A 23,600-nucleotide genomic window follows, 5' to 3' on the forward strand; every position below is an offset into this window, starting at 1 on the left:
ACATGACCAGAGAAATGTTTTAAGTTTTAATTCAGTGAAATTGTGGAATGTGTTTCCAGTGTACATGTTTATGAATGTAAAACAATATTATTGCACAACTTCACTCATAATTCACTCAGCATTCAGTAGAGTTTACAATGTAAACAGAGTAACTGATTGTCTCTGTGTAGCTCAGTCAGTAGAGCTCTTGACGTTGGACCACAAGGTTGGGTGTTCAAATCTGGGTACTGACAATTCAACCTATGAGTCTTATTTGTGCATATTGTTCTTATTGCGTATTGTCTTCTTTCTTGGTCCTGCCTTATTGCTGCTTGCAGCTATATTTATTATTATTATTGTAGCAGCATGCCTACATTCCTCCTGAGTCAAGTGACTAAATAGACGTGCCATACCCATTAAGACCTGAGATCAGATTCTACAAAATGTCTTGTATTTCTATGGAGCGTCAGAGTCCCGCCCACCCTTTCACAACAATAAACAACAACAAAAAGTGTTGTACCCTGCCCTTTTTCTTTCTAATTATTTGTTTGGCACAAACAAATAACTTGGGAAAGTGTCATAGTAGCTTGTTTACAACTGAAACGGACGTCCTGTGCATAACTTCCTCTTCAAAATAAGAGCAACATGTAGACACTAGTTTTATTTCTAAGTCTACTTACAGGACATTAACATCACATTTGAGTTCCTTTCGAATGCCTGTCAGATTTCTCTACATAACCGTCTCAGCTGTTGGTGCGCAAATGTGCCTTGCATGCCTTTGATCTACGTGCAGAAAACATTTTGACGGCGTATGCGCACTGGCCGAGAAATATTTCCGAGTTAAAAAAAGAAAACAGAAAATAAAAAATAAAAAAAATGGTTCAAGCCCATTAATTAAGATTCGAGTGCCAATCCTAACGAGCGAAGGTTGAAACCCCAAATGTTCGGGGACAGCCTTAACACGCGCACACGCACACGCGTGCACACACACACACACACACACACACACACACACACACACACACACACACACACACACACGTGAAAGCACCAACTATTCCACAAATTGCGATAAAAGTTGCATTAATATATCTCAGCAATGTGTGTGATTCAGAGCTGAACATCTTCTCCATATCGATGTGATTTCTATAGTTTGATGTTCCCTGATAAAACGTCACAGTATTGATCCTTCGTGAATGGAAGGTAACTTCTGTCTCTCTCAGACAGGAAGTAGAGTGGCTCGGCGATGTTGTCCGGGTCGAATCCCTCCTTCATCAGTTTCACTTTCACCTGTTTGAACGTTCCCGTCACGTCCAGAGTATCCTACAGACACAAAATACGTTGTTGTTGTTGTTACATCCTATACTACAAACACAATGTCACCTCCTATCCTACAGAAAGAAAAACACTGTCACTTCGTATCCTACAAGAACATCTGTTTTAATGTTCCTATATTTTTTGTGTTAGTAATGTACAACATACAGAACACTACACGTTCACCTGTGGCTTTTTGTGGTGCCACTCAAAGTGACTACTGGGGTGGGCTTGCTGGATGCAAGTCTTGTATTTCTGTAAGAAGCAGCTGAGGGCTGATTTCACCCGCGTGATTGCACCTTGCAATGGGTCTGGTCCACAAGATTCGCTACACCACCAAGATACCCATGTACCTGTCTAAATACTTCATCACATCCCTTGCTCTCAAAGGGCACCTACAGACGGCTGCAATTCGAAACTGGCCCCCGTAAAATCTGAATCCCCCACCCACTCCTGTTTCCCCTCACTGTATATGTTTCTTTTCCCTTTTTACCTCCTATGATGATTTATTTTTTACTATATAGTTGTGTATATTCATACGTCTCTAAATGTTTTGATGAATTGAAAATGGTGGGCCCTATTGTAAACAAGTGTAATGCTTTATATGGTGTCGTCCACTCACGGTTAACAGTTTTTGTATTGAGTTGTACTTGAAATGTACTGTAATTCTGGAAACTGTTAATAAATCAATCAATCAATCAAGTGTTAACAGTATAGATCGACACTGTTATGGTAATCAATAGAATAATAGCTGAGAAAATACCGGATAGTTGCTAAACGCTTTACCTTAACTCTAATGAAAATACATGCACGTGCGTGCGTGTGTTTTCTCACACACACTCACACTCACACTCACACTCACACTCACTCTCACACACACAGTACTTTACCTTAACTCTGATGAAACGAGGTCTTGCGTAAACAGGAAGGAAGTTCTCCACATGTGTGAACAATCCAACACCATCCAGTTTGTCTCCTGCCAGAGTGACCGTTGCCATGCCAACCCTGCCCTCCTGGCCTATGGGACAGTAACAGTGTTAGAGTGACCTCCTGGCCTATGGGACAGTAACAGTGTTAAGAGTGACCTCCTGGCCTATGGGACAGTAACAGTGTTAAGAGTGACCTCCTGGCCTATGGGACAGTAACAGCACAGTTTTATTTTTGAGGGGCACTAGCCCCTCCTATGTTCAGCTTTTGGTGTATGTGCACAAATGTCCTAACACAAACATTAAATGCCATTGACAATGAATGGGCAATTTTGAGTATTCGTGTAAACACAAAGATTGCGTAACACAAACATTGAAAACGAAGGTGAGGACGCAAATTCGGATTGGCCGGAATGAGATGATGTATGATGATAAGAGCTCACCTCACTTCACACAGGTGTGATTTGTTTTTATATTTAAAAAAAAGAATAATGTTGATTTTGCCATTTTTATTAGGAAGAAAACACGGACTGACTGGAGCCGTGGACCAGAATCCAGATCTTTAAATGGTAAAATTAACAGGAACTTAACATTTTTATTTAAATAAATAAAACAGTATGAGTTCTATTTCGTCCCTGCTGACCGCCAGAGGCGGTGCTTTAAGCACTGAATACGTCCCTTCGCGCATGCGCAGTCGAGTATTTTATACCAACAATGTCGGTTGACCCCGTGATGACCCGGAGTCGTCTATAACTTCCGGCAGTCATCCGGGGCTCAGTCCCTAATTTCTTCTCGCTTGCGCAAGTTGTACATAGCACAGAGTTCTACAGCAGAATTAAACTGCACGATAACAGAACTATTGCTTTGCTACTACTAAGTCGCCGGTAGTCCCGCGACCATTGTTGGTCGGAGCTGTGACGCGTGCGTTCGCCCTCCAGGGACTGCGACTTAATACTACTATTATTGTATCGTTTTCGAGTGGAGCTGGGCTTCACATCGTCTTCTTTCCCCGTGGGAACAAGGTAAGCAGACAACCCCTGTTCGCATAGGCTGCGTGCGCGCTGCTTCCCTGCAACACACACGGTTGCGTGCTACAAACGGCGACCTGAGCGTCCCGTTTTAGCACCCGTCAAAGTTGAACGGATAGCTCGTTCTCTTTGACAGCTTACGCTGTCTTGTTTTTCCCACGAAGGCTGCGCCGCAGTGCTGGTGACGGCAAGCGTTAGCACTACCCGCTCCCAGCACGTGAGTCGACGCTAGTATTATTTGTTTACTACTTACCTATACTACTTATACTTATACTTATAAGTGTACTTATCTACTGCTATATTACTCTGCCTCTCTGAGCGAGTCTTTGCTGGCACTGGCCAGCTATATAGCACCGCCGCGTGCTACAAACGGCGACCTGAGCGTCCCGTTTAGCACCCGTCAAAGTTGAACGGATAGCTCGTTCTCTTTGACAGCTTACGCTGTCTTGTTTTCCCACGAAGGCTGCGCCGCAGTGCTGGTGACGGCAAGCGTTAGCGCTACCCGCTCCCAGCACGTGAGTCGACGCTATTATTATTTGCTTACTACTTATACTTATACTACTTATACTTATACTTATACTACTTATAAGTGTACTTATTTACTGCTATATTACTCTGCCTCTCTAAATGAGTCTTTGCTGGCACTGGCCAGCTATATAGCACCACCACGAGGTTACGTCAGTAACCCCGGTTATATGAATTGGCTTGACTGATTTAGTCACTTGTTCTCAAATAGTGTACTTTAATTTCGGCACAGAGCCATTGCCACTTTATAGGTTGGTTTTTCTGAAATTATATATATATAACTATATCATTATATATATATCATATATACTGGTCTCTGCTAGAGCACCCCTTACCTGGCATAGGCGGCGTGCGCGCCCCCTCCCTCCAGCTAAGCGGCCTTTAGCAGCTACAGTAGCCTCTACTGGCACAGGCAGCGTCCGCGCTCCCTTCCTACCAGTTTACGGCTCCACCCCTAGCGACCACTAGCGTCCGCGCTCTGGGCTACATCTGCGGGTTTCCAATGGACGAACCCCGCCACCACCTGTACACCTCCTGCCAGGCTCCTCTGCGGCCAGAGGATGGGCATGACCTCTGCCCTGGGTGCCTTGGCCCCCAACATCTGAGGGAGGCACTCGGTGACAACCCATGTCACGTGGACGCAGGAGCGTCCAATCTCTCTCGCCGGTAATGAAGGCTAACAAAACCCTCCCCGGACAGAAGGTACGTTATCGTTTAAAGCGGCGCTATCCCCGCTAAACAGACGTTCATATGATATCATATACTTATCATGGCATAACCTCCTGTGTGTGGGTAAAGGCTGCGTTCGCGCCGCCTCCCTGCTCTGCATACGAGGTCTGTTCGACTGTGAACGCTAGCGCTTATTATAAGCGACTATAAGACTTGCCGAAGGATAAGAACACTGTCATATTACCTTCGTTTGTTAAACACGCTACTTTTTAAGCTTTGTTTAGCCCCTGCTGGTGATGGCAAGAGCCTTGCTGGCCAAAGCCATATACCGATATTGGCAGCATTCAAGCTTAACTGCTTTTGCGAATAGCTGTATTGTTGTTATTATCAGCCCGGTACAGGAGCAGCTTCCTGCGTCCTCCCAGCGTATTGATGTTGCTACCAGTATAGTTTGTAGCAAAATAGTACTAACAGCTACTGGTGTACATAGCCTGTCTGGTTGTTAACCCAGCTGGCCCCCAGTAGTGGGCCTAGCTGAAGCTGCTACCAGTATGTCTGGAGCTCAAAGCTCCATTAACAGTTTTTTGCATATACAGTGGGTGCAACCTGGTTTGTTCCCACAGGTCGGATTAGTGCCCCTGGGTACCTGTAGGTCCTATTAGCCCAGCTGGTCCCCAGCACAGAGTATCTGGCGCTGCTGACAGCGTAGCTCACAGCTGCTACCAGTAGCTTAAAGTTAAAGCTGTTTATGAACAGGCTATAGCTTGTCTTGTTTTTTAGTAGCCTAGCTGGTCTCCAGCATAGCTCTCTAACTGGCGCTGCTACCTGTAGTTGTAGCCCAAGCGCTTATTATACTATTGAAGATAAAAAGCTATCTGTATATAGCTTGCCTTACTGTTTGTTGGCCCAGCTGGTACAGGGCAGGCAGCGTATGCGCTCCGCTCCTCCAGCATACGGCCAGCTTGATGTTACTTACTACTAATCGTTTGTTAGCTCAAGCATTTATTAACAGCTATTGGTGTATAGCTTGTTATGTTCATTAGCTGCAGCTGATACAGGCAGCGTACGCGCTCCCTTCCTTCAGCAGGTGGCCCCTATCGGTGGAGCTATCGGTTGTAGCCTTTTCTCCAAAACTAGCTTGTGTCGGTTTATTTAACCGAACCTGGCTGGGGTAGGCAGCGGTAGCGCTCCCTCCTCCCAGCATGAATGCGTAGTAGTGCACACGTGACTAGTGTATTGGAAGTGTCTTTTGTTTCGCTCTGGACTAGCAAACATAAATAATAATGCACTGGAGTTTGGATAAGCGTCATAGTGCCGTGATAAACGGTCACATAGGAAACACTACAGCTGCTACATAGCAGCGTCCAAACCTTGACTGAAGGCCACTTTATTATCATAAATTATAAGTAAGCCTCCGCCGGGGGTACAGGTAGCGTAAAGCTCCCCTCCCCCACCGCGACCATGCAGGTCGCACAGTCTATCTAACAGCAACGTTTGTGTGCTGTTTCTATGATGCACTTTACATCTGGTTGAATCTCAAAGTGCTGCAATGAGCATTTGCATAAACGTAAATGCATATTCACATGCTGCGGCAGGTATAGCAGCATTCAGTTTTTCGATTAAGTCATTATATGCCGATCTAAGTTAAAGCCTCTGCTGGCACAGGCAGCGTACGCGCCCCCTCCCTGCAGCATATGGCCAACACCTAGCAAACCAGTAGCGTCCGCGCCCTGGGCTAGTTGGGACTGGTGTGCACCGGCCGGTCCAAAGGAACCGGTGCCACCACAACGGAGAGCACCCACTTTCGTACCTCGAAAGCCTCTGCTGGTACAGACAGCGTATGCGCTCCCTCAAGCATATGGCCAACACCTAGCAACCAGTAGCGCCCGCCCTGGGCTAGTTGGGACTTGTGTGCACCGGCCGGTCCAGAGTAACCGGTGCCACCACAATGGAGAGCTCCCACTTTTGTACCTCGTGTGAAGCTCTCCTTCAGCCGTGAGCCGACCTTGGTCCTGCCCCGTGTGCCAGGAGGAAAAGGTCTGACCGCTGACTACAGCAGATCCGAGAGGGCTCAGCTATCTGCAGAGTTGGCCCGCATGAGGGCCATGCTCACTTCAGATAACACCTAGGCACCTCGGAGGGTGCCGAAGCGCCTACCTCTCCGATGCCACAACTGACTCGAGGTTGATGTGCTCTCCCCGACAGCTTAAGCTACGCACTTCCATGACTATGAGGAAGATGCAGAAGGCGGTGCCTCCCAGGCATCAGAGCCGGCCTCCCACTTCTCAGCTCATGCGCATAGCCGTGGAACGCATACTAAAGCAGGCAGTCGGCTCCTCCAAGCGCCTTCTTCTTGCTGTCTTCGCCGTCCCCCACGCCTGTACCTGAGACAGCTACAGGCCTGCCGGGCGAACGATCAGGGCCCTCTCCCATCTCTATACCGATGGTGAAACCCTGGCAGCCCTGCCCTGATTGGGAAAAGTGTCCTGAGACAACCCGTTGCGACATGACACTTTAATAGATTTGAACGCACAAGGCGATAAGGGCTGGCCTGGGTTACATGCCAGCCACCAAGCCTGTCATTGCATCCCTCATTGTGTTCCCCAACGAGGCCCGGCGGCAGAACGCTAGGTGACCTCGACCCCAGTGCAGGAGCACAGACAACCTGCTCACTGGGGCCTCCCGTTCACACTTAATAGTGGCAACGTTAATACTGGCTCAGTCACCTTTGGTGTGTCACTGGAGGCATTGGCGTCATGTCCTCAGAGCGTGGGCGGCTGATGTCCATCGTATCTCTAGCCCGTCGCCAAGTCGGGTTTTCACAGTCAAGCTTGACTGATGAGCCTAGGCCAACTCTCCGTAGTCTCCCTGAGGAGCCAGGAGCACTAGGTGGTTCAGCCGGGCGAGAATCGCCGGAGCGAACCATCCAGGGGGGAAGACCAGGCTGCAGCTTGCAGGTCTACGACACATCCCGCCTCCCAAAGGGCCGAGCTCCAACATTGATGAAATCATCTTGACTGCCCTCGGAGCTCGCGTATCACCGCCGGCCCACACTAGAGGCCAGCGTGTTCCCTGGCGTCCCACGCAGGGACCTGACTGTGACTTTCCGGGCTGTGCAGTGCCTTCTGACGCCAGCCCCCCATATCCGGCGGGTCAAAATGGCCATTATCAGCAACATGACGAGAGCCCTACTATCAGACCAGGAGTGATGTGTCCTCCTGCCCAAGGGCGCAACAGAGGCTGTATATCCTCAGTCACACTAAGGGAAGTCCGATCTACATACTTCCTCGTGACGCAAGACAGACGGGTGTCGACATGTCTTGAATCTGATGGGACCCAACAGGGTTATGAAGTTTATGCCAGTCTACTGGGCCGAACACGGCAATGTGCTGGAGCGGCAAGTGGTGCGCTCCGCTCTATAGCACACATTCTCATACTCATGGGACCTTAACCGGGTACTGGACGCCCTGTGCGGGCCTACCTTCGAACCCTTGGCACAGGCAGAGCTGAAGTGGGTGTCATGCAAGACAGCCCTTCTCCTGGCCATTACATCGGCAAAGCACGTCAGTGAACTGCACGCTCTGTCAGTCAGCGAATCATGTCTGAGGTGGAACGCAGACGGCTCGGGGGTCACGCTGTGGCCAAACATAGCATTCCTCCCGAAGGTGCTGTCGCAGGCTCACCTCAACCGGCCTATCAGGCTGGCTCGATTCAACCCCCCACCTGGGGAGCTGACAGACAAACTGGAGCTGTTGTGCCCAGTCCGGGCCCTGAGAGCCTACATTGAAGCTACTGCACGCATCAGGCGAGCAGAGCAGCTGTTCTTTTGCCATAGTGGTGTGAACAAAGGCGGCGCTCCCTCCAAGCAGCGCCTGTCCCACTGGATTGTAGACACAATCAGCCACGCCTATGAGGCAAGTAACCTCCCCGTACCATCAGGGGTACGGTGCCACTCTACAAGGAGCATTTCCACATCATGGGCTGCCATGAGAGGGGTGCCCTTGGAGGACATTTGTGCCGCCGCCTCATGGGCTTCGGCAGGCACTTTCTCAAGGTACTACAGGGTGAATGTTGCCACTCCCCACCCAGTGGACGTGGCCCTCTTCCCCGAATCCTCCGGTTCTACCCTTTGAGGTCTGTAATCAGGATTCCTCGTGACTTGGCTGGTATAAGTCATTCAGTGCTTAAAGCACCGCCTCTGGCGGTCAGCAGGGACGAAATAGAACGATAGTTACGTATGTAACTACGGTTCTATGAGTCCTGAATGACCGCCAGAGGCACTCTTGTCACTCAGAATCCTCGTGTTCTCGCGAGAAGATTCTGTAGGGACTGAGCCCCGGATGACTGCCGGAAGTTATAGACGACTCCGGGTCATCACGGGGTCAACCGACATTGTTGGTATAAAATACTCGACTGCGCATGCGCGAAGGGACGTATTCAGTGCTTAAAGCACCGCCTCTGGCGGTCATTCAGGACTCATAGAACCGTAGTTACATACGTAACTATCGTTTTGGTGATGCTCTATATCAGGGGTGGCCAATCACAAAGGCTGTGTTGATAGACCACATGTCATGGCCCTAAAATATATAAGGGCTTGTCAGCTCAAACGTACAATAATAGAGTGTTGCACACAAAAACGTGGGTCTTATGTAACTTTAAACTATTTCCAGCAAAGGGATTATAATTATTTTGGTCAGCAGATCTTGTCATTTTGAAAGTAGCTCTCAAGTCAATAAAGTGTGGGCACTCCTGCTCTATATTGTCTGAATTTGTTTGTGTTACGTACTAAAAGAGTGACTTTGAGAGCTGTTTCAGCGTACACTGGCATACTAAGCCTCTCCAATTGATCCAAAATGCCGCAGCTCGCTTGGTCTTCAACCAGCCAAAATTCTCACATGTCTCCCCCCCTTCTCCACTCCCTCCATTTCCTCTCGGTCGCTGTCGTTGTACAAAACTCTGATGCTGGCATTCAAAGCAACCAAAGGTATGGCACCCCTGTATCTTGCAAGTCTGATCGAACCCTACAAACCCTCCCACGCGCTCAGATCAGCCAACACAGGGAAGCTGGAAGTACCTTCACTAAAAACGCTCCACACGTCCCAAACTCTTCTCCCTTCCTGATCCAAAACTATGGAATGCACTTGATCCCATTCCAATCAGAACTCCCAATCTTCTGCCGTAATCTGAGAACCCACCTCTTCGCGCTTGTGTACAATGTACAATGTAAGTCAATGAGGAGGATATTTAGAATTACCAATTTATAATCACTAGTCCTTGTCCACATTTGGTGTTACATAATGGCAAGGTATAACTACACAACCCAAACCTCTACAATAGTGGTCTTTCCCTTTAAGTAAAGCTTGAGGGGAGACTATGGGAGACTTCTGCCTTATGCCTATGAATAACGGCTCTGTGATCTTGCGAGACCAGCCGCCATTTAACGTTACATGGCCCAGAGTGTCGCAAAACCTCGCACAGATCTTTTATTCTTTATTTTTTATATTCTAATATAGAATATAGTACACTCCCTGGACATGACGCTAGACATGATGCTAGTACGTGCATTAATGTACCTGTTACTTTAATTCCATATATAGACATGTACCTGCTACTTTAACTCCATATATAGTGTAGATGAATGTATATATCGAAGGACAACATGAATGTATGCACTGTGTGCACTGATGTCCCATCGATCTGCTACACGTGCACAAATGGACTCCAGGGGTGGGGCCCGACAAGCCTATGGATCTCCCTAGCCCTTTTTCGGATCGGACAGGACAATAAAAAATAAAATAAAAGATGGAGGAAACTATGTGTGCTATGTATGAACTGTATGTCCTCCTTCCGAAAATAAAACTGAACTGAACTGAACCTGTTACTTTAACTCCATATATAGACATGTACCTGTTACTCTAACTCCATATATAGACATGTACCGGTTACTTTAACTCCATATATAGACATGTACCTGTTACTCTAACTCCATATATAGACATGTACCTGTTACTTTAAATCCATATATAGACATGTACCGGTTACTTTAACTGCATATATAGACATGTACCTGTTACTTTAACTCCATATATAGACATGTACCTGTTACTTTAAATCCATATATAGACATGTACCGGTTACTTTAACTGCATATATAGACATGTACCTGTTACTTTAAATCCATATATAGACATGTACCGGTTACTTTAACTGCATATATAGACATGTACCTGTTACTTTAACTCCATATATAGACATGTACCTGTTACTTTAACTCCATATATAGACATGTACCTGTTACTTTAACTCCATATAGACATGTACCTGTTATTCTAACTCCATATATAGACATGTACCTGTTACTTTAACTCCATATATAGACATGTACCTGTTACTTTAACTCCATATATAGACATGTACCTGTTACTTTAACTCCATATATAGACATGTACCTGCTACTTTAACTCCATATATAGACATGTACCTGTTACTCTAACTCCATATATAGACAGTACCTGTTACTCTAACTCCATATATAGACATGTACCTGTTACTTTAACTGCATATATAGACATGTACCTGTTACTCTAACTCCATATATAGACATGTACCTGCTACTTTAACTGCATATATAGACATGTACCTGTTACTTTAACTCCATATATAGACATGTACCTGTTACTTTAACTGCATATATAGACATGTACATGTTACTTTAACTCCATATATAGACATGTACCTGTTACTCTAACTCCATATATAGACATGTACCTGTTACTTTAACTGCATATATAGACATGTACATGTTACTTTAACTCCATATATAGACATGTACCTGTTACTTTAACTCCATATATAGACATTTACCTGTTACTTTAACTCCGTAGACATTGGCCTCTCTAACAGTCGGAGCGGTGCTCAGTACATCCGACACCTCGTTGGTAGAAACATTCTCTCCTTTCCACCTGAACATAACATGACACTCGTTTCACTTTCCCCTTCCATTCTCAGTTCTAATTTCAATGTTTAACGAGTATTTATTTTATTTTTATTCTTTATTTAGAGACACCCACAATCATATTACAAACAAAAAAGAATAAAAATAAAATAAAGCATATGGGAGAGATGGATGGGTGACATAAGGGAGTATTTGAAACTGTGAGCAGTAATTAAAATAAAAACAACAGAACCAAAAAGGCAATAAGACAGAATCATTCAATCCTTGCCGCTACAAAATCTGGTCGCAAAGGAATAATATATTCCACCCAATTAGACCCAAACTGGGGTGCATACTTAGTTTAGACTAGTTATTGGTTAGACATGGGTTAAGGTTAGGTTTAGGTGTGCTGCCCCGTGGGAGGTTAGGTTTAGGGTGAGGGTTTGAGATAGGTTGTAGTTGTAGGACTAATGACTGGTCTAACCAATGACTAGTCTAGGGTTAGGTTAAGTTAGCACTGCCTTCTGCAGTCTGAGAGATTATAAATATCTTTTACTATATCTATCCATTATTTTATGGTGGGGGCCTCAGGAAGCAACCAGTGTTGTGTAAATACTTTTCTACATGCAGATATCAGAATACCGAATAGGTATTCATCAGATCTTCCCATCTGAAAATCTGCCCAAATAAATGACCTGAATGTGTAATTACCAATTAACGAATGCATAAATATATGACCCAAAGGTGTAATTATTGATGAATTAAATGAATGAACCTGAAGGTGTCTCCGATGCGGTCGTGGAAGTAGATGAAGTTCTCCCGGTCCACCACCAGGAGGTCTCCGGTGTTGAAGAACACGTCTCCTCTCTGGAAGACGTCTCTCAGCCTCTTCTTCTCCGTCTGCTCCAGGTCTCCCACGTAGCCCGAGAACGGAGCCTTCAGCGTGATCTGAGAGACCATCAGACCCGCCTCACCTGAAGACCATCGCATTAAATGTGGTTTATTATTCAATAATAAGCGTAATGCTCTTATAATTATTATATGTGACCTGAGGCACCACAATGTCTACAGAGGCTGCCTGTCGAAGGTATAGTGGGAGTTTGTTCCACCGTGCTTTTGCTGCAGATTTATTCTACCTACCTACCTTTTAGGTAGGCTAGAATTGCGTGGGATGACGACGACGCAGATTTATTTATTTATTTATCCCCCAGATGGTCTAACAATGTCATGATTTGACCAGGCAGTCGCAGAGGTAGGAAGGTTTGGGACATATCTAGGGCTATGCATTCAGTCATAGGAGGTAGGAAGGTTTATCTTCCTACCTCCTAGGACTGCCTAGATATCTATCTATCTAGGCAGTCCACCACCCGAGTGGCGTTTTAGATGTTCAGATACCTTTATCAGCTTCAATGCAGAATCCTGTTGTTGAGTCTCTCACAGGTTCTTCTTTCTCTGCGTCGTATTTGATCACAGCATAAGGAAACACCATCTATATGTACACATAATGATATTCATAAGGGAATGCAATCTACACATAAGGAAACACTATCTATATGATGTTTAAACATAATGATAGAACACTGCATGTAAACATAATGACAAGGAAATATCTATATGTACACGTAATGATATCCATGAGGGAACACCAGTTGCATGATGTTTAACACATCTGATGCTCTAGACGAGTATACTCGTACTATTAAATAAATATGCGAGGTGCGGAGGACTTAAGGCGTTTAATACCGATATAAGAATGCCTCGCTATTTTCCATTTTTGGAATCGCTAGAGTTGCCAGGGCCTCGATGGCACTGCGTCTGTGCAACCAACTCCATTAGCTTCTGTATTAGCCACGGCCTTTCCACACTCTTTTCTCTGATAATACGGCGCTGCCCGTGGTTTTGATCAGATTGGCGATGTTCGGATTCGGGTCATTTCTGATTTTCCGGTGATCGCGATTGGCATATTTGCATTTTCTGGAGCAAGGATGGGTGTCGCCATGGCTCGCTAGCATTGGCAGTTTGGCACTAATGCTATTAGCATCCAAGATGGCCACAAACCGGACGTGCGTCATACTAAAACAATGAAAAAAACATTCTCAGGAGTTAAGTAGGTTGGATTCTTTTGCGGTGGTGGTTGGCCTCCGCCCCGGCTGTGCATTGTCACCTATCCTGTGATTTTCACGGACAGGATCTCGAGGCGAAGTCGTCGTGGAGAGGGTATATGGCTCGTGAGATAAGCGTTGCTTTGCTGCTTTTTGCAGATGATGAGGGTCATGAAGGCACCATCAGTCCAAGACCTTCAGCTCTCACTGGACCAGTTCGCAGAGTAGTGTACGGCGGCTGGGATGAGGATCAGCATCTCCAAATCTGAGGCCATGGTTCTCAGCAGGAAACTGATGCATTGTACATGCATTGTACAGACCGTACAGAAGTAGGGAATGAGACATTACCCCGGGCGAAGTTTAAGTACCTTGGGGTCTTGTTCACGAGTGAGGGGAGGACAGAGAAGGAGATCAGCAGGGGCAGTATTGCAGTCGCTGTACCGCACGAAAAGAGAGCTGAGCCAGAAGGCAAAGCAACCGAGCAATTTTCCTACTCTCACCTATGGTCATGAAGTGTAGGTCATGAGAATGAGAATAAGGTTGCAGAGTTTCCCCAGACGGGTGGCTGGCATCTTCCTTAGAGTAGGGTGAGAAGTTCAGTCACATGGGAGGGACTCGGAGTAGAGTCACTGCTTCTTCGCTTGAAAAGGAGCCAGCTTAGGTGGTTCGGACATCTGGTTAGGATGCACGTCCCACTGGGGTGAGACCCCGGGGCAGACCAAGGATGAGTTTGAGGGTTTATATCTCCAATATCTGCCGGCATCCCAGAGAATTAAGTTATACTAATGTTGCTCTGCAGAGGGAAGTCTGGAGCTCTCTAGTGGAGCTGTTGCCCCGTGACCCGACTACGGATAAGTGGTTGAAGATGGTGGATGGATTTATATGTAAACATAATGAATGAAAAAAAATAAGACGTTGAGTGGACCAAAATGTTGTCATGGTAATAATTGCCATGGAGATAAAGATGTTTACCTTGTGAAAGAAGTTCAGTCGTCCCACGGCTCCGACCTTGCCAATGTAGTTGATCAGGCTGATGTTTCCCTCCGTCGAGGCGTACAGCTCGTTGATCCGGACGTCTCCGAAGCGCTTTAAGAACTCTCGCCACACGTCGGCTCTGATGCCGTTACCGATCGCTAGCCTTACCGAGTGGATCCCATCGCTGGGTGACTATGAAAAAGAAGAAAAAAAATGTTTATGAACAATGTATCTGAGAAACAAATAGATTAATTCACTTCTTCACATAAGTCACTTTAATTTGAAGCACAGGCAAGAGGGTCAGCATAGACACCATTTTGACCAGTCCGGATTCCCTCCCCCGAACAAGAGCCAATTGTGTTCACATAGACGCCTGACAAAGTCATTTGCACCGCGGTTCATTCGAAGACGAAACGGAAGCGGGGAGGAGGCTACTCATCATGATCAGAGATTCCGTTGCTCCAGACTATGACGGAAGCATTTGAGCATTGCGAGAGGCAACAGTCTGGCAACGTCATACTATTACAAAGAAATCATAGCAGCAACGGCAGTAAACATCAACCACATGGCAGGTAAGAACGTAGAGATAATAAAATACAATAAATAGACTATGCAATGGTGAGAACATAGCGATAATACTAGGGCATTCACTTCTAGTAATTTTTACTAGTCGACTAGTTTACTACCTATTATGTAAAAAAATAAATATTTGTACATTTAAAAACTGTGTACATTGGTGACTATAACTATAATCTAGGATACGACAGGAAGCACGCACATCTCCAGGAATTCTACAGGTGCTGATCAAAAATACATACAATGAAAAAGGAAGGGATGTCCGCACACAGGAAGATTCTTTATTATTTATTCTAACATTTTGACCACTGTGGGTCTTCGTCAGGTATGACGAAGACCGTTATAACGTTATAACTATAATCTACCTGATCTTGAGGCCTACAAAATCGGGAAAAAATAAAAAAATATTACTTTTTTTCCCTTCTTATCAACTAGTCAACTAGTACCAACAAGGTCGACTAGTGGATTTACTAGTAAACTAGTCGACTAGTTGCTTAATGCCCTAATACAATAATAGACTATGTAACGGTGTGGTTTTGCATAGATATAATATATCAGTGGTTTTCAAACCTTTTCATTTCAAGGCCCACTGTTCATTCAGCATCTGAGCCACAAGCCACCATTCAATGAGATTTAGCCTCGTAGACCCAAAACTAAAGAATATTTTGTCATCGTTGGATAAGATTCTGTATCGATGTGGTACCATTAGGGGAGATAACAGGCAAAAGTTACAATAATGTTAATAACAATTATTCTACATTCTCTAATTGTGCAGCTTTCTTGTAAATTAAGTAATGCAGGTGTTTAACATTAATTTAACTCTTGAGAGCGTAAAATGGCGCTGTGGGCGTGTTCTCTCCTCCGCATCATCAGTGCCCATACTCGAGGTGGGGTGGTGAAAGGGCCTTTCTGTTTGGAGTTTGTATGTTCTCCCTGTGTGTTCTAGGGTAGGTACCCTCACAAAAAACATGCAGTAATCCTGGTCTCTAAACTCTAATGGTGAGAATATAGAGACAATAGACTATGTAAGGTTGAGAATACCTTGGTGGTGTTGCAGAGATATCGCATGGTTTCACCAATGTACTGAATGACCGTCACATTGAACTTCCTGCAGTCATCCCAGAAGCTCGATGCAGAAAACTTACTTTTCAGGACGATGGTGATGCCTGTAGAAAACAATGCAGTAACAAAATAACTAGTCATTGACACAACCCACACTGGACTTAATCCACTCCTCATTAATGGTAAAACAGTAGAAGAGGGTGACAGTTTCACATTATCTTGGACTAACTCTGGACAATAGAGTAGTTTGATCAACACATTACATCTATCCATTTATGTTTTCAACAAAAGCATTATTAAACCTGTTCTGTTGTACTGTTCCGCATGTTTCTACACCATACTGTCCATGCCTAACAGAAACAAACCTTTCAGTACTACCCATTCTCTCTAGGTCGTCCTCAGACGAGCCTTCCATCGTCGCTTCCAGTCATCCCGGTTCTCCATACATCCGGCCAGATCGTTGGTACTTGCCTTTGCGCTCCTGCATCTTTCTTGAGTTCATCCACATTATGTTATACGTCCTCGATGTGTTGGTTCCCACAGCACCAGTTTGCTGGCTGGCAGCTCCTGGTGTCTTTGGCAGTGTCCTGCAAGTCTCATTCCCCTGGCTGCTATTTTGTTGCTCACCCTGAATATTCCAGCATTCATATTCTCTTTGGTAACATGTGTACTCTTGTTGATGTTGCGCACTAATTACTTCCAAGATCATCGGATTTCCCACACCCACACTTGGTATTATGAACAATAAGGCTATCACACGGCGAGCACTTTTAATATCACATGACACTGATCATCCCCTGTATCGCTTTTTCATTCTCATGCAATCAGGACAAAGATAGGATGGTTCTGTACACAGTGGAGACCTCATGTTTTTGTATTGGTGAAATGTTTTCTATACTATGTGTTGTTTTGTTGTGGGAGTTGAAAAGACCTGTGAAGATGAATATCCTTCGGGACAATAAAGATGATTATTGTGGGGTCACTGCTTTAGCAGCGCCACCAGTATAATGTTGGCACCTAACTAGTCCTACACGCTTTCACTTACAAACTCCATTCAAACTTTGACATGTTCAGCTTTACTGTGGAATCGTGCGGAATCTTTCCGAAATGTTTAGTCGTTTCCGAGATATATTGCTTTTAAAATGATAATGGAAGTCAATGGAGGATTTTGATATGTCAAAACTTCTTCAGACTTTCACCTGGAGACTCCATTCACAATTTAAAAACATCACCTTACTGTGGACACACAGGCCTGAACATTTTAGATTTTTTTTATTTTTATATTGAACTTAAATTGATAAAAATGTGGACCCTCCCTATTCCTTTATACTTTCAAAGAGAAATTCAATTCACAGTTAAAAAAAATCTACCTTACTGTGGAAATGCACGCTTGAGATTATTACTTTTAAATAATTAGCAGTTTTCGAAATATATAACTTCAAGCGCCCAATGCTTTGTCAAGGGACTGGCTACGGATGCAAAGCGTCACATACGTACAGTGTATGTAGTTGTTAAGCAGCAGGAGGACGTTTGATGGCAGGAGGATGTCAGCTGCTTCTCCATGTTTGGCTATCCAGGGTTTGATGAGGTCAGTGTTGTGATCTTCATATATGGAGACGGCCATATATGGAGTGTGTCACGAGGTGTGACTGACGGTCATATATGGAGCGTGTCACGAGGCATGACGGACGGATGGACAGGTTTTAGCGTGACTGTGAGGTTTTGCAGGTTTTCATAGTAAACTGCAACCTACGGAGACGGCCATATTTGGAGCATGTCACGAGGCGTGAAAGACAGACAGACAGACAGACAGACAGACAGACAGACGCAATAATAATAATAATTATTATTCCATACCTCTCTCTATAGCTCCAGTGCAGCCCATAAAGCCAGCGGTGTGATACAGAGGAAGGTTGACATAAATCACGTCGTCAGATTCCACCCCGACAGCTCTCTGGAGGAAAGACATCGCCCACAACTTCAGATGGCTCACCACGGCTGCCTTAGGAAGACCTTAAATAACAAGAGAACTTATCACCACGGCTGCCTTAGGAAGACCTTAAATAACAAGATAACTTATCACCACGGCTGCCTTAGGAAGACCTTAGATAACAGGAGAACTTATCACCACGGCTGCCTTAGGAAGACCTTAGATAACAGGAGAACTTATCACCACGGCTGCCTTAGGAAGACCTTAAATAACAGGAGAACTTATCACCACGGCTGCCTTAGGAAGACCTTAGATAACAGGAGAACATAGTCTCCATGACTCCTTTAGGAAGACCTCAACTGACGTCGTTTAACAAGGTTGGAGAGGAGCACTAGAAGCTGCCATACGTGGCGCCATCTTGGTAGGTTAACAACCTTTTCAAAGTGTCAATTCGTGCCCTTGACGATTTTGATGACTTTTGGTCATTTTCTTGGTCACTTTCTTGGTACAGATGACTCTTGCTTCCACTAACCACCGGCGGGAGTTGTTTCCGTAGGAGACGATTTCATTCAGCAATGGTGGGCGATCCAAAAATGGCCCCTCCATTAAAAAGAACATAAACTTGTTTCACGTCACATTTTTCTAAACTGGTTGATAGATGTCAGAGTTCTGGTAGAGCAACTATACGAGCCTCAACAAAATAATGGCGACTGTACTGTTCCCAAGTGTAAGAACTCATTCAGACAGTGTGTCTGCTCAGTAAAGAACTCAGACAGATATCTTATGTGACTGCCATATTACAGTATGTTCTAATTTGAGGACTTCCCAAGCGGGTTCCAGATGTGCAGATGTGTATATGTAGACAGCTGGACTGTGCAGCGTAACATCTGATCTCAGATCAGATCTGTATACCTGTGGTTCCAGATGTGTAGATGTAGACAGCTGGACTGTGCAGAGTAACATCTGATCTCAGATCAGCATCCAGAGGCTCGTCTGAGGCGTGGCAGACTTTATCGCTGAAGGAGAACATTCCGGATGTTGAGCATTGATCGGCTAGGAGGTAAACAGTGACGTTGTGATCCAACAGGGCTGGTAGAACCTCTTCCACGGCTTCCTTCAGTTCTGGAACACAGAGGAACACACACATTTAGACCTAAAAGAAAAATGGCTTTTAAAACAGTTTTCTGAAAAAACTATTTTTCCATCAGTCAGTGGTGCTCAACCATTTCCATGTCAAGGACCCCCCGCACCCCAGAAGCAAGGATTTGAGTAAAAACGTTCGCTGTGAAAGAATATATATATATTCAAAGATTTGTGCCACATTTTCACGATAAAAAAAAATTAGCAGATCTACAAGCTCGTAGCGCGGCACTCGGTGCCACGCTATGAGCTTGTAGATCTGCTATTTTTCAATAGCTAAAGTATAACAAACACCAAAAGGGGTTCCCACCCAGAATGGGTTAATCAATCTAATCAGTTATACAAAATAAACAATACAAAAAGAAAGTAACACCCAGTTGGTTGATAAACTCCCGCCGCATTCAGGCCTGTACGGTGCTGAACATATCAAAACCCACTATTTAAAATTAGGGGCCCAACAAGACTCCTTTTCAATACAACCAGTAGGTAACGAAGAGGTGTTGAAAAAACTCATGGCCCTTCAGCCAAACAAGGCTACTGGGTATGATAATATCCCCAGCAGATTCCTTAGAGACGCTGCTGTCTCCATAGCTCCAATTATAGCCCACATAACAAATTTATCCATCAGCCAATGCTATGTCCCAAAGGAACTAAAGATGGCACGAGTAATCCCCCTATTTAAGTTCTACATCTAAAGTCATAGAGAGATTAATTTATGAACAGATCAACAGCTACCTAAACGAACGCAACCTGCTGTTCGAGTTCCAGTCTGGATTCAGAACATCCCACTCCACTGACACCTGCCTATTGTACCTGCACGACTACATCAAGCGTGAGGTAGATTCGGGCAAGTACTGTGGCATGGTCATGCTGGACCTCCAAAAAGCGTTTGACACTGTTAACCACTCCATCCTACTTGACAAACTGGAGGCGATAGGATTTACTAGTACATCAGTACACTGGATGAAATCCTACCTTGAGGGAAGAGAACAAATGGTGGACATAAATGGAACCTTGTCCTCCCCCCTCTCAGTGAACTGTGGGGTACCCCAAGGAAGCATACTAGGGCCGCTATTATTTCTATTATATATTAACGACATGAGTGCTGCCTGTAATTGTAAATTGTTCCTGTTTGCAGACGATTCAGCACTCCTGATATCGGGAGAACACAAAACACAGGTTGAGGAGGCACTCAGCTCAGAACTCACCAATATCCGAACTTGGCTTACAGATAACAAACTCTCATTGCATTTAGGTAAAACAGATTCCATCCTTTTTGGGTCCAACCATTCCCTTAATAGGGTAACGGATTTTAAGGTCAGTATTGATGACACAGTAATAGCTAACAAAGAAGAGGTTACATATCTGGGCTGTATCCTGGACAGTAAACTGACGGGTGAAGGCATGGCAACAAGAGCGATCAAAAAAGTAAATCAAAGAACAAGATTCTTGGGCAGAATCTCCTCATTTGTTAACAAGACGGCTCTCAGGACACTAGCTGGAGCTCTCATTCAGCCCTTATTTGACTATGCATGCACCTCCTGGTATTCCAACATCTCAATGTCACAAAAAAATAAGCTCCAGACCTCCCAAAACAAACTAATCAGACTTTTACTAGGATTAGGACCCATGACCCACCTCTGTGCAACACAATTTGATAGCATAGGTTGGCTCAGTGTTGAGGACAGAGTTAAACAACTGAAAATGGGACTAACATTCAAGATTGTAAATGCAGCTCTGCCGTCCATACCCACAGTGCCCATTTACTTGACTGATTACCTCAAAAAGGTGAGCAACTCCCACAGCCATAATACTAGAGGGAGTGTAAATAATGATCTGGTGCCACCCATTTTCAGAACAAATATGGGTAAATTCACATTTCACAGCACTGCCACTCAAGTGTGGAATGCCCTGCCCCCTTCCCTCAAAACAAGCAGATCACTGGTTTCCTTTAAAAAGGGTCTGAAAACTCACCTTTCACTGTCATCAGGTCAAAGGGAGAGAAGGTGATTGGCTCTCTCCCCCCCCCCCCCCTTTTTTTATGTTTTATTAATGTATTTCTATTCCAACCTGTACATATAGATTTAGTGTGTTTGAGAAACGTATTGTATGTTGTCATTGTGAATGAATGCATGGGACCCGAATGGAAACAAGACCGCAAGGTCTTTCTTCGGTACTGTTTGCATCTAATTGTCTAATAAAATTATCAATCAATCAAACACTCCCGTGAAGTGAGAGGCGCTCTTATCATCATACATCATTACATTCTGTGCTCTGCCAATCGAATCATCACAAATGTGGTACACATTCCGTGCTCAACCAATCAAATGATCACTATTATGTGGTACGCACAAACACAAAAAGCTGGGCATAGGAGGGGGTAGCGCCCCTCAAAAATAGCTCAAATGTTTTTCTTGCATTGGGCTTTAGAGAAAAACAGGGGCTGTAGTGGTTAATTAATCAAACTAATCGTCAGACTAATTAAACAATTACCTAAAAGAAAATCACACTTGTGTGAAGTGAGGAGCGCCCACTGTGGCTCTCACATGACGTAATGTTTGTTTAACTGCTCTAAACAAACAAAAACTAAATTAAAAGTCCATAGACTCGGCTGCCACATGACATCATTTCAAAATCCAGACACAGTAAATAAGCTACTACTACTACTACGAGAATATAGCTCCACTCTTCTTGATTATTCGATTACCGGTAATCAAAAAAGCAATCCATAGAATAATTGCAAAATCACCAATAGTTGCAATGCTGGATAAATATGTGTGTAACCCTCTTCAAGTAAATAACAGGATTACAAAATAACCACCCCAGATGGGGTGCAGTACTTTGTTTAGACTAGTCTTTTAAAATGCTTTTCAAAATAGTAAAAAAAAGGGCATAAGATAAGAGATAAGGGGTAATAAGGCAGGGCCAATAGTACCTTCAGCTGCAATCAGGACAGTCGCCCCGCTGCGCTCGAAGCAGTGCAGCAGGGACTTGGACCTCATGTTGCAGTTGAGCAAGGCAGCAGAGCAGCCCATCTTCACCAGACCTAGCCAGAGAACCAGGAACCAGGGCTCATTCCCCACGAGGAGAGCAGCCGTCTGACCTGACTTTAAATAAAAATCACATGACAATATTATATTTATTGTCTTTAGTCTGTACTGTAGTTGCTGAACATTACTATAGGCCTACATTCAAAATGTGGAGCCTGGAGCCAACCACTGTGGCTTTAGTTTAAACAGACAACATTAAAGTGCTCTTAAAGTCTCTCTCTTGTAGCAAAAACATAATTAATAAGTAATTAAAATGAATTGAACAGCCAACTAGCGCTGCACGATTCTTGCTCAAATTTAGAAATGAGATCGCATACATAGGTGAATGAAATGAACACACACACACACCCTACCTTTAAGGTCCCACTCTGCAGCAGTGCTCTGGCCACCTGGCTGCTCCTACGGTCAGTGTCCAGGTAGGAGAGTGTCTCCTCGTTGAACCTGATGAAGGCTTTGTGAGGATGAGCAGTGACGGCGTCCAGGAATCGCTCCAGGAGCGTGTAGCGGGTCCGTCTGAACGCCGCGAGCCGTCGTCCGATGGTCAGCAGACGGACAAAGTACTGCACGTCCAGGAGGAAGTAGGGACAGCAGCGGAAGAGTGAGAACAGCAGCAACAACACAGCAGCGAAAACTATCCATGAATACATGTTGGTGTTCTGTTCTATAGCATGTATTATTTAGAAGCTATAGTTTGTTTGCTTAGAACTGTTCTGTTATATGCTGCTTCTTTAAGATCTGATCTGTGGATAACTATTGAGGACGAAAGAGCATGGGGGATGTAGGCAGGGCAGAGAGAGAGGGGGGGAGAGAGAGAGAGAGAGAGAGGAGTAGGAGAGAGAGGGGGGGAGAAGACCTGGGAGAGAGAAAGGTAGAGAAAAGAGGTGGAGAGAGAGATAGAGAGACACACAGGGGGGGGTGAGAGAGAAAGTTGCAACACAACTTGTTGTGACAGTGTGACAGTGTTATCTAATGGGTGATTTATTATGCTTCGATAAAATAGCAATCTACAAGCTGACAATGCCTCACTGCCTCCAAGCATTGTGGGCTTGTAGATCGGCTGTTTTTGGCGTAAATCAGGGACAAACGCACATTCTTTCGACATGGTATGACATAAGTGTGTGTGTGTTTGTTTACTATACTGTACCTGTGAGGACCACACACGTGTGGGGCCCTGTGACAGAGGGGGTGCAGTAAAGATAATATGGTGGACTTTGTACCGTTTGTTTTTTAGTGGACATTGTACCATTTCTCACCTCACTAATCTGGCGGGGGCGGGGTCCAACCGAGGAAACTCCTCATGCATGAGGTCAGTCCGTTGCTCTCCCCAGGTTGGCAGAGGAGGGATTGTGTAGCGTCCAGGATTACATTAGATAATTGACACTGGGTGCAA

General features: G+C 44.9%; 1 protein-coding gene across 1 annotated transcript; it reads right to left on the bottom strand.

Moving 5' to 3' along the window:
- Positions 1 to 1,125: 1,125 nt before the first annotated feature.
- Positions 1,126 to 22,857, bottom strand: LOC310865690 (long-chain fatty acid transport protein 2-like; the record flags this gene model as incomplete). Its single annotated transcript, XM_083774902.1, has 11 exons — positions 1,126 to 1,302; positions 2,184 to 2,311; positions 11,306 to 11,403; positions 12,151 to 12,349; positions 12,771 to 12,864; positions 14,450 to 14,644; positions 16,070 to 16,194; positions 17,948 to 18,103; positions 18,933 to 19,142; positions 22,096 to 22,267; positions 22,564 to 22,857. The coding sequence occupies 11 exons, from the start codon at positions 22,855 to 22,857 to the stop codon at positions 1,126 to 1,128; spliced, it is 1,848 nt and encodes a 615-aa protein (XP_083631028.1).
- Between the last annotated feature and the right edge of the window lie 743 nt (positions 22,858 to 23,600).

Source organism: Protomyctophum parallelum (genome assembly GCF_964188405.1).
Source record: "Protomyctophum parallelum genome assembly, chromosome: 10".
NCBI lineage: Eukaryota > Metazoa > Chordata > Actinopteri > Myctophiformes > Myctophidae > Protomyctophum > Protomyctophum parallelum.